Source organism: Triticum aestivum, chromosome 7D (genome assembly GCF_018294505.1).
Source record: "Triticum aestivum cultivar Chinese Spring chromosome 7D, IWGSC CS RefSeq v2.1, whole genome shotgun sequence".
Taxonomy (NCBI): Eukaryota; Viridiplantae; Streptophyta; class Magnoliopsida; order Poales; family Poaceae; genus Triticum; species Triticum aestivum.
The window spans coordinates 217,263,232-217,275,292 of NC_057814.1; the positions used below are offsets into that span (position 1 = coordinate 217,263,232).

At 45.0% G+C, this 12,061-nt stretch overlaps 1 protein-coding gene across 1 annotated transcript; it reads right to left on the minus strand.

The window, feature by feature from the left end:
- Positions 1-9,269: 9,269 nt before the first annotated feature.
- On the minus strand, positions 9,270-10,359 carry LOC123165314 (uncharacterized). The gene has a single exon (XM_044582941.1). It carries the CDS (start codon positions 10,165-10,167, stop codon positions 9,655-9,657), a length of 513 nt encoding a protein of 170 aa, XP_044438876.1. The 5' UTR covers positions 10,168-10,359; the 3' UTR covers positions 9,270-9,654.
- Between the last annotated feature and the right edge of the window lie 1,702 nt (positions 10,360-12,061).

Below are 12,061 nucleotides of genomic sequence, written 5' to 3' on the forward strand. Positions count from 1 at the left end.
CAACTCGGTGGGACCGATGTGCTTGGGTTAGGGTAAAACCTCAACTCGGTTTGACTGATTACACAAACTTGGTGAGACTGATTTTGGTAATAAGCAAACAGAGAGTTGGTCGAGCAAACTCGGTGGGACCGACTGCATATCTCGGTGAGACCAAAATAATTGCAATAAGCAACAGAGAGTTTGCAAGCCCATCTCGGTGAGACCAAGATCCCATCGGTGAGGCCGAACTGATTAGGGTTTCTGGCAGTGGCTATGTCAAGTGAACTCTGTGGCGCTGGATGGATCAAATTGGTGGGGCCGAGTTTGACTTTAGGTTTAGGACATATGTGGAAATGAGAAAGTGGTTGAGGGCTTTGGAGCATATCACTAAGCAGTTTGAGCAAGCAAGCCATTAAGCAACATTATGCGCAAAAAAAAGCCATTAAGCAACACCTCATCCCCTTTTAATGGTATTGGCTTTTCCTATGGACTCAGTGTGGTCTTGGACCACTAAAATGAAAATGTAGAGTCTTGAGCTTTTGCCAACGTTTGTCCTTAGCATCTTGAAGGGGTTCCACATCCTCTTGTCCTGCTACTCCAATGTTGAACTTATCTGAAATATACTAGATGAAAATATTAGTCCAACAAGAGATATGTTGACATTAATTACCAAAATCACCCAGGGAGCACTTGTGCTTTCAATCTCCCCCTTTTTGGTAATTGATGACAACATACATCAAAGCTTTAGATAAAGATATGAAGAATAACAAGTAAAGATTTGGAAGGACATGTAACATGTATAGGATCCCCCTACATGTATGCAATCATGTGAATATAGAATATAAGAGCATGTGAATGCATAAGCATGTCATAGCAAGCAATGAGTTACATGTTTCTTGGTTATATGCATCAGAGCAAATGATGTGACTGTAGTGAATGTACCTCCATGTTCATGATTCCTCCTTGCAAACAATATGTACAGTAGCAAGAAATCATCATGCACATGAATGTGATGCATATACTTACCTTGTGGCCTTGAGCTGGCTTTGGAAGAGATGAACCTGAGTAAACAAGGTTAGATAACACACGAACACCTACCAAACAAAGCAAGTAAACAAGGTTAAACCACAAGAGTACCAAGATTGGGATGACATGTAGTGAGTGAGTACTTATTACTCTATTGGATATAGACATGTCCCCAAGGATTAAAGATATGCAATGAACTCAAAGATTTCCTTCCCCTTAAATGTCTTTCTCCCCCTGAATCTTATATTGGATAATGGGAGAAGATAGGGTAAAAGAAAATCAGAGCAAAACAATCATAACAACAATTATAACACATACTAACATGTCTTTCCCCTCTTGAAGACATGTGACTTCTCTCCTCTATGGATAATAAGCATCTAGAGAAGCTTAAGGTGTGCATTCTCTCTTATGTGATAAACTTTGATGTGCTCTCTCTCCCCCTTTGACATCAATTTCCAAGAAGGGATCTTCTGGAGCATGAGTCAAGTAGGTTTGGTCCTTGAGTCACATTACAAAGCAACATGTAATTTAAGATGCTCGTAGAGGACAAGAATCATCGAGTGGAGCTGGAACAAATATGCAGGATGCAAATGGCAAAGTGTTTTCTCAGTATTGAAATCAGTAACACCGAGTCTTTTGCTTCGGTGGCACCAAGTTGTTTCGGTTTAGTCGAAGGAAACAAACCGGTGAGGCCGAATTCAACACAGAGAGAAAACAATGTTCATCTCAGCTCACTTAGGCAAATAAGATCTCACAAAGATTTGCAAGGAATTAACTCAAAGATTTGTAATGAATTGGATGCAGGGAATGCAGAACATTACAGAGAAAAGAAAAGAAATCTAGATGAAGTTTTTTTTGAAAAGGGGAATAAACATGCAAGAGACAAATGCAAGAACACAAAAAAACACTAGAGAACTTCATCTAGAATTGGTCGGCGACAAAGTCACCTATGTTAGAGTATATTGACTGAGGAGTCAAGTAAGAACACTTGATCGTAGGTCATACTCATCGTTTAAGCTCAAAATGGTGTTGTCATTTTTCGTTTAAGCATTTTGATGTATTCACATCTTGTTGAGCTGCTTTGACCCATGACTTGGGGTAAAAGCTTCTCTAAGATGGAATGACATACCTTGGGTGGTGGTGTTGATCTTGGTCATGTAGTTGAACTTGTGTAGGATGCTCAAGGTAGATGTAGCTCATCAATGAGTTGGGAGCACCACTTGTAGTTTGAGTTCATCTACCTACACGGGTTAGTCTTGCAAGGAAGAGCACTTGTGTATCCAAAATGACAAGCATGAAGTTTGATACCAATTGAAATTTGATATATAGAAATTGTCAAAGGATATGTTGAAAGGATTCATGCTTCCTTGTCTTCAACCACCGATTTGTAGAGACTTGGTGATGTAGAGATTGCTCAAGATGTGATTGAGTTGCAATCTCCTAGATTTAGATTCATCGAAGTACCTACAAGGGTTAGATAGCATGCAAGGGTACAAGTATAGATCCAAGACATATGATCATCATCATAAGAGAAATATCAAGGATTAGTCAAAGGCTCATGCCTTGCATATATCCAAATGGAGTTTCTACTCCAAGTTTCAAGCATCAATGATGTTCAATTCACCTCTCAAACGGAAAAATACTTTCTCATCAAGCGGTTTGGTGAATATATTTTCCAATTGCTTATCGGTATGAACATGCTTAAGATCAATGTCTCCTTTAGCAACATGATCTCGAATGAAATGATGACGGACTTCAATATGCTTAGTTCGAGAATGTTACACGGGATTGTGAGCAATCTTAATAGCACTTTCATTGTCACAAAGCAATGGAACATGTTTCACATGTATCCCATAATATTTAAGAGTTTGGGTCATCCAAAGTAATTGAGCACAACATGAACCGGCGGCAATGTATTCCACTTCGGCGGTGGATAAGGATACCGAGTTTTGTTTCTTGGAGGACCAAGACACAAGAGATCTACCAAGAAATTGACATGTACCCGAAGCGGACTTTCTATCAACCGTGTCACCGGCATAGTCCGAGTCGGAGTTGCCAACAAGATCAAAAGAAGACCTCTTAGGATACCAAATGCCAAAATTTGGTGTATGAATTAAGTATCTCACTATCCTTTTCACAGCCTTAAGATGACATTCTTTGGGGGCCGCTTGATATCGTGCACACATGCACACACTTAGCATAATATCGGGACGGGAGGCACATAAATATAACAATGAACCAATCATAGAGCGGTAAACCTTTTGGTCAACCGGTTTGCCATCCTTAGTCAAGTCAAGATGTCCACTAGTAGGCATGGGTGTTTTCATACCTTTGCTTTCTTGCATGTTGAACTTCTTGAATAATTCAATGGTATAATTTGTTTGAGACACAAAGGTACCTTCCTTAGTTTGCTTGATTTGCAAACCAAGAAAGAACTTGAGTTCACACATCATAGACATCTCAAACTTCTTCGACATTAGCTTTCCAAACTTTTCACTAAAATGAGGGTTAGTCGAACCAAATATGATATCATCAACATAAATTTGGCACACAAATAATTCTCCATTAACCCTTTTAGTAAAAAGAGTAGAATCAATTTTTCCAATCTCAAAGCCTTTCTCAATAAGGAACTTGGTCAAGCATTTATACCACGCTCTAAGAGCTTGTTTAAGACCATAAAGAGCTTGGTGAAGTTTGTAAACATGGTCGGGTTTCTTAGGATCGACAAAGCTGGGAGGTTGTTTAACATAAACTTCCTCTTCAATTTCACCATTTAGAAAAGCACTTTTAATGTCCATTTGATATAATGTGATATCATGATGATTGGCATAAGCAAGTAAGATGCGTATGGACTCAACTCTAGCAACGGGGGCATATCTCTCACCATAGCCCATACTTTCGACTTGAGTATATCCTTGGGAGACGAGACGGGCCTTGTTGCGTACAACTTGTCCATCTTCATGTTGCTTATTCTGAAACACCCATTTGGTACCAATGATGTTGTGGTAGTTGTCGGGCTTCTCTACCAATGTCCACACTTGGTTCCTCTCAAAGTCGTGTAGCTCTTCGTGCATAGCATTTATCCAATACGGATCTTCTAGTGCTTATTCAACCTTCATAGGTTCAATGCTAGAGATGAATGAGTAATGTTCACAAAAATTAGCCAAACGAGTTTTAGAGCTGGTAATTTTCCCGGTTTGAATATCCTCAAAGATTTGTTCGACGGGATGGTCTCTTGAAACTCTTGCTCTAACTCATGAGAGCTTTTGTTTGGGTCAGGGTGGAACATCTTCTTCATCATCTTGTTCTTCCTCTTGGCCTTCTTCGTTGTTGGTGTTATTTTTCTCTTGTGGAGGTGGAGAAGGAGGTTGATGAGGTTCATCTTGGTGTACTTCCTCGTTTTCTTCATCTTGGCGTGTCCCACTTGTGGATGCCTCCGAGTCAACTCTTGGTTCACCTTGTCGTGAGGTAGAAGCTTCCGCTTGGACGGACAAGGTACTCTCCTTCACCTCCGTTGGACGAATCTTGCCAATAGACAAGTCTTGGATTGCCTCTGAAGGGTCTTTGTCTCCTACATCAATTGGCAATTTCTCTACTTGCGAGCCGTTAGATTCATCAAACTTCACATCTACCGTCTCTTCAACCTTTCGGGTGAAATTGTTGTAGGCACGGTAAGTGTGAGAGTTTGAGCCATAACCGAGTAGGAAACCCTCATGAGATTTAGGAGCAAATTTAGAACGACGATGCTTATCAAGAATATAGCAATTTGAGCCGAATACTCGAAAGTATCCAACTTGGGGTTTGTTACCGGTGAGAAGCTCGTATGCCGTCTTGCCGAGTAGCTTGTGAAGATATAGACGATTTGTTGCATGACATGCTGTCTCAACCGCTTCCGCCCAAAAATGTTTTGGCGTCTTGTACTCATCAAGCATCATTCTCGTCATCTCAATAAGAGTCCGGTTCTTCCTCTCAACAACTCCATTTTGTTGACGTGTGTACGTAGCCGAGAACTCATGTGAAATCCCTTCTTCGTCAAGAAAGGTGTCCACATTTGCATTCTTGAACTCCGTTCCGTTGTCGCTGCGAACCTTCTTGATCTTCACTTCAAACTGATTTTGGGCCTTCCTAGCGAAGTTCTTGAAGATCTTTTGGACCTGCGATTTATCATCAAGAAAGAACACACACGTAAATCTTGAAAAATCATCAACTATGACTAAACCAAACGAGTTTCCACCGAGACTAGGCGTTTGGACCGAAGAGCCATATGAAGTAGCTCGAGAGGTCTTCCCATGGTCATGATGTTCTTCGTGCGGTGGCTTCCTCCAACCTATTTTCCTGCTTGGCAAGCACTGCACAATATATCCTTATCAAATATAACGTCTTTCACTCCAAGGATATGATCACCTTTAATAAGCTTATCAAGATTTCGCATGCCCACATGACCTAACCTTCTATGCCACAACCAACCTTTAGAAGATTTAGCAATTAAGCAAGTTCTAGGTTGAGCCTTTTTAGTGAAATCAACAATGTATAGATCACCTCTACGTATACAGGTAAAGACCATTTTATGATTATCTCGTCGAAACACTTGGCAATCTACTTCAGTAAATAGGACATTGAATCCAAAATCACCTAGTCTAGATACGGAAAGTAAATTGTAGCCAAGAGATTCAACGAGCATAACATTTGGATGGAGCTGTCATGTGAGATGGCCACTTTACCAAGGCCAACCACCTTACCCTTTGAGTTATCACCAAAAGTGACATACTTTCAAGGGTCGTCGTTTTCAGCAAGCTCATGAAACATATACTTGTCTCCGGTCATGTGATCGGTACATCCACTATCAAGAACCCATTCCTTTCCTCCAGCCATGTAGCCGCGAAGATTAGCCATAAGACCAAAGTGTCTCATAGACTCATTGAGATCAAGGTCACTATCATCATCCTCATCATAGTATCCATGTTCAACATCGTCTTGTAATTGATCATTTCCTAGAGAGAGTGATTCATTAGATATATGATCATGACAATGTTCATCTTTATGAATTCTAATGACTTCGGAAATGATGTTGTTAATGATTCCAACATCTCTTTTGGCATGCATAAGGTCACGAAGCTCAAATAGACAATCACCAACTTAGGATCATTGGAATTCATCTTACTTAAGGCAATTGACTTTTGAAGAATCTCATCTAGATTTTTCAAGGAATAGTTTGGAAATCGTTCCTCAAGAAATCTTCATATGGTGTAAGCACAATCAAGAGTAGGCAAGCAAACAATCAAATTTCTAGACAAACCTCTAGTAATAAGATTGACATTTCTAAGGTTGCGGATCATGTCAAGAGACTCATCGGGGGTAGGATGCAAAGGATCAACAAGGGGCACACAAGGGCTAGTAATGTACTTGTTCAAGTGATATTCATTGAAAGTCTCAAGCATATCATTTTTCAAGTATGAAAGAACTCTCCATCAAGTATAGGCACTTTATGTCTAAAACTCCCCAACATAGACTCATCCATCTTCCTCCAATGGTGATTAAACCAAAGCAATGGAGACCAATGCTCTGATACCAATTGAAAGGATCGAGAAGAGGTGTCTAGAGGGGGGATTAGACCCTCAACAAAGAAAAGTGGCAGTTTTTAATTTCTTCAAGTTAAGGTGGAGTTTTAGCACAAGTTTAAACATTCACAATACATTTCAAGCAAGCATGGCAAGAGTATATGAGCAGCGAAAAGTAAAGCATTCAAGTTGCAAGAAAGTAAAGGGATGGGATTGGAGTATGCAAACGCAATTGGAGACATGGAGATTTTTGGCGTGGTTCCGGTAGGTGGTGCTATCGTACATCCACGTTGGTGGAGACTTCAACCCACGAAGGGTAACGGTTGCGCGAGTCCACGGAGGGCTCCACCCACGAAGGGTCCATGAAGAAGCAACCTTGTCTATCCCACCATGGCCATCGCCTACGAAGGACTTCCCTCACTTGGGTAGATCTTCACGAAGTAGGCGATCTCCTTGCCCTTACAAACTCTTTGGTTCAACTCCACAATCTTGACGGAGGCTCCCAAGTGACACCTAACCAATTTAGGAGATACCATTCTCCAAAAGGTAATAGATAGTGTGTTGATAATGAACTCCTTGCTCTTGTGCTTCAAATGATAGTATCCCCAACACTCAACTCTCTCTCAGACGGATTTGGATATGGTGGAAAGATGATTTGAGTGGAAAGCAACTTGGGGAAGGCTAGAGATCAAGATTCTTGTGGTTGGATTGGAATGTCTTGGTCTCAACACATGAGTAGGTGGTTCTCTCTCAGAAAATGAATGCTGGAAGTGTATGCATGTTCTGATGGCTCTCTCCACGAATGGAGGATGGGTGGAGGGGTATATATAGCCTCCACACAAAATCTAACCGTTACACACAATTTACCAAACTCGATGGGACCGAATAGTGAAACTCGGTCAGACCGATATGGTTCAAAATGTGAACGTTAGAGATTTCGGTGGGACCGACATGATCAACTCGGTGGGACCGATGTGCTAGGGTTAGGGTAAAACCTCAAATCGGTTTGACCGATTACACAAACTCGGTAGACCGATTTTGGTAATAAGCAAACAGAGAGTTGGTCAAGCAAACTCGGTGGGACCGACTGCATATCTCGGTGAGACCGAAATAATTGCAATAGGCAACAGAGGGTTTGCAAACCCATCTCGGTGAGACCGAGATCCCATCGGTGAGACCGAACTGATTAGGATTTCTGGCAGTGGCTATGTCAAGTGAACTCGGTGGTGCTAGATGGATCAAATCGGTGGGGCCAAGTTTGACTTTAGGTTTAGGACATATGTGGAAATGAGAAAGTGGTTGAGGGCTTTGGAGTATATCACTAAGCACATTGAGCAGGCAAGCCATTAAGCAACACTTCTTCCCCTTTTAATGGTATTGACTTTTCCTATGGACTCAATGTGGTCTTGAACCATTAAAATGAAAATGTAGAGTCTTAAGCTTTTGCCAATGTTTGTCCTTAGCATCTTGAAGGGGTTCCACATCCTCTTGTCCTGCCACTCCAATGTTGAACTTATCTGAAATATACTAGATGAAAATATTAGTCCAACAAGAGATATGTTGAAATTAATTACCAAAATCACCCAGGGAGCACTTGTGCTTTCAGGCTCAGGCTTAGCTTTTTCGCCCGAAAGCTAAAAAATAGGCCCAAACAGGGTATAAATCATTACTTTATGCAAAATATAGGTATGATATATGTTTTAAATATCCTGAAAACCATTATTTTAATTTTAAAAGGACAGTGTTCATGTGATTCGAGCTAGGCGGCCGGTCTCGGGCTTGAGATTTTGCTGTCAGGCTTTACAAAGCCCAGCCCGACGAATGCCAGGTTTAGTTCGAATAACAGGTTCTTCCCGCCCCTTGTCTCCGCCGCCGCACGCCTCCTCTCCAACGTCGGCCCCCCTCATTGCCGGCCGCCTCCCCGCCTGTCCATGACCTCTCTCTCCATGTGTATGAGAAATGGTGAGTGAGTGTCATTGGGGAGAACAAATGGATAAGGGAGAGAGGTGCGGTCGTTCGCGATGATGCCTTATTTCTTTCGACGGACACAAAAACGTTCGCGATGATGCCTTATTTCTTTCGACGGAGACAAAAAGGTGACGTGGCGCTCCTGATTGCTTTAAGATTTGTGCATGACATCCAACGGCACTGAGCACGTTCGGGCTGAGAGGCCAGAAATCTGACGTTTGGGATATATCAATTCCGAAAAAAACAAACGAGTACTATTGCGGTCGCCGCCGACACGGCCCGTGTCTCCCCACCGGAATCGGAAGACCCCTCCGCAACAACCGCCGCACGCATGTGCATGTGCCCACCTTCACCGTGTAGACATCGCGTAGTAGCTCACCCTCCCTCAGTCACCGCTCATCATTCCGCTGGTCCTACCATACAATACATCGATCGATCGCGAGGAGAAGACGAACATAGACGTACGACACCTACCCGCACCTCCCCCGTTGGGCGCCAAGTTGTTATCATCTCCCTGATCAGTTCGCGCCAAACCCAAAGGGGAACAACTCCGGCACCGACCGGGGGAGGAGGACGACGACGACCTCGGGCGGGCAATGAGCAGTTGCTCCCGCGTCGCGCCGTGCACAGCTGAAACGAAAGGGACCCCGAACCAAAACAAGAACCAGATCTGAATCTCACGGGGAAGAAAAAAACAGAACACCAAAGTTTGTCTGACTGACTGAGTACTTTGATTCAGGTTCCAGAAATGCTTATTGATTTGCTTTTGCAATGTGTTACAGAACATGTACATTTTGCCAGCTCAAGATCCACGGGCTACATTACATTGTAGGGACGGATGTATCCAAGAAAAGACTCGGAAAAACACAAGAAAGAAGAGTGGAAGAAATATACATCTGGTCCCTGAACAGTGCGCATCACTCGCTGCTGGATCATCTGCGATCGTTCAGACAACACACACACACACACACAAACGCCGTGCTATATGCTGCTAGTATCTTGCAAACAATTCGGTTTATTGCCCCGTCCAAGAAGATATACTTCGTAGCCATCGATCGAACCTATACCTTCACTTTCGGCACGAATGGCGGCGTTCGAATCCACGCGTGCGCAGGCGCAGCGGCTAGCATCTGGCGTCGACGTCGCCGTTGTCGAAGTTCTGGGCGTAGCTGACGGAGTCGTACCTGAAGTCCTGCGCGGCGACGCCTCCGAGCGGGCGGCCGTCGCGGCCGAGGAGGCGGCGCACCTCGGCGCGTGCCTTGTAGAAGACGTGCCGGAGCGTGCCGCGGCAGTGGCACCCGAGCAGGGCGGCCTCGTCCTCGCTCATCTTGAGGCCACGCGCGAAGGAGGGCTTCCGGGTCATCACCCACCCGAGCCCCCACTCCCACCACTGCCGCACCGCGCCCGCCGCCGCCAGCGCCTTGATCGACGGCATCGACCGCGCGCGCCGGAACGCCGCGGACGACGACGAGGACAGCGGCTGGAGGCTCAGTGACAAGGACGACGACACGCGCCGGCGCATCCCGGACAGGTCGACCTTGCCGCCCTTCGCTGCGCCCCCATTCGTCACCGGGAGGTCCTCCAGCCACGGGCTCCGCCGAGGCTTGATGGTCTCCAGGATCGCGTCGGTCGCCATTGCCCAGCTACAACAACAACCCGGGATCCGTCGGGGCGGAGAGAGAGAGAGATCTCGGTTTCTGTGGATTTCTTGGTGTTTGGAGCTGCTTGGTTGGTAGGAGAAGGCCGGGTGGGTTGGGTCAATTCTCGAGTAGCTTTTGCAAATTGGAGCCGCAGAGGCTGGGAATATTTGTGCATAGAGAAGTGGACCAGCAGGCTGGGCGCCTACTGCTAGTTACACCAAACTATGTACCCTCTTGCTGTTGTGTAGTAACATACATACATTAAAAAAAATGTTATTCATACTCGCAACCATCACAGACACACTCTTTAGTTCCATGGTCCAAGAAATTAAGAAGTAACCCATAATTTCAAGAATTACAAGAAAATCTAACTTTATTTACACTCGCAATCATCATAGGTACATTGCTTTAGATTGAAGATCTAAGAAATAGCCAATTTCGTTGCTAACGTGAGGCTATGCCCATACTGAAATGATACTTAAAGCACCTCATATCCTGGCTAGCGTGGAACGCTTGAATCGTCGGGCTAGGCGAGAGAGATGGAGCAGCGAGAGCAGGGGCGTTGCTCCGTCGGGCTAGGCGAGAGAGGTGGAGCAGCGAGCTGCCTCGCTCATATCCAAAGGGCTCGGCGGGCTACCCAGACAACTTTTATGCTGGAGAACTGCTCTTCGTGCTCGTCGGATGCCATCAAAAGGGTGGATAAACTGGTGGAAGGAGGAGATGGGGAGCGACGGAATGGTGCGATTCTTGCCCGGTGTCTGGCCTCCTTTAAATAGCGGGCGGGCGGGAGGAGCTTTCCCGACATTATGTTTAATGCTGGCCCACTCGTGAACCGACGTGTGCCCGGTGTAGGTTTCTCGGCTTCTGTCATGGTTTTGTCACGACAGATGCCCTAGTGAAAGGACTTAGGTGCGAGGCCATCGCTACGGTGATTAGCTTGTCGGGGTTGAACGGGACGAGAGACACGAGTTTACCCAGGTTCGGCCCCTCTCGATCAAGGTAAAAGCCTACGTCCTGCTTTGCGTTGTATTGCTTGAGTATTGATTACAAGGGGAGCGAATTTGCTTGACCTAGCTATCGATGGATTGTAACCTATCTATTCTATGCTGGGACTCGCCTTTATATATAGGTCGAGGCCACCGCCTTACAAGAGTCCGGGTCGGGTTACGATACGTGTGCGAGCCTTACTCTGAGTCGCCTTGCCCTCCATGGCAAGTCGCCATTGGGCGGCTTACACTTCTGGGCCACGCAGCGTCTTCCGACCTTGGACTCAATCTGGCCCATCTTATAAGTCGCCTCTTTAGCCTTCTGTCTTGACCATCCGGGCTTGTCAGAGGCCTGTCATCTTGAGTCGCCAACGGCCTAACCCGGACCCGACCGGGCGGGTTATAATCGCGGGGTTATATCCCCAACATTAGGCCCCAGGTTGATTTGAACTTCTTCATGTCAATTTTCAGTCTCTCCGTCCGGCGAGTCTTCCTTTTATCCTTTTTGACCTTAGTCTTGAACATCTTCATAACCCGCCATAATAAAAATATGACATCACCTCCGTGATTTCGGGAAACCCTCCATTATGTCATGATGAATCTTTGTATAAATATGTCATTCCGAGAATCAAGGCGCCCCTTTATTGTAACATTTATTGTACCATCTCGATTTTCGCACCAGTCATTTATTATTGCACTTTTCCTTATAAATAGGCCTGAGGGTCCTTCTTTTACCCTTTACTTCGTCTACTCCGCTTCGTCTTCTTCCCTGCGAAACTTGTCGCAGCCAGAGCTCCACCGCACCAGTCGAGCCGCGCCAGCCTTCTTTGCTGTAGGTCGCGACACCTCACCGCCGTCGTTAGGGTTCAGCGGCGCACCTTCGCTTTCTTTCATTGCCATCAGG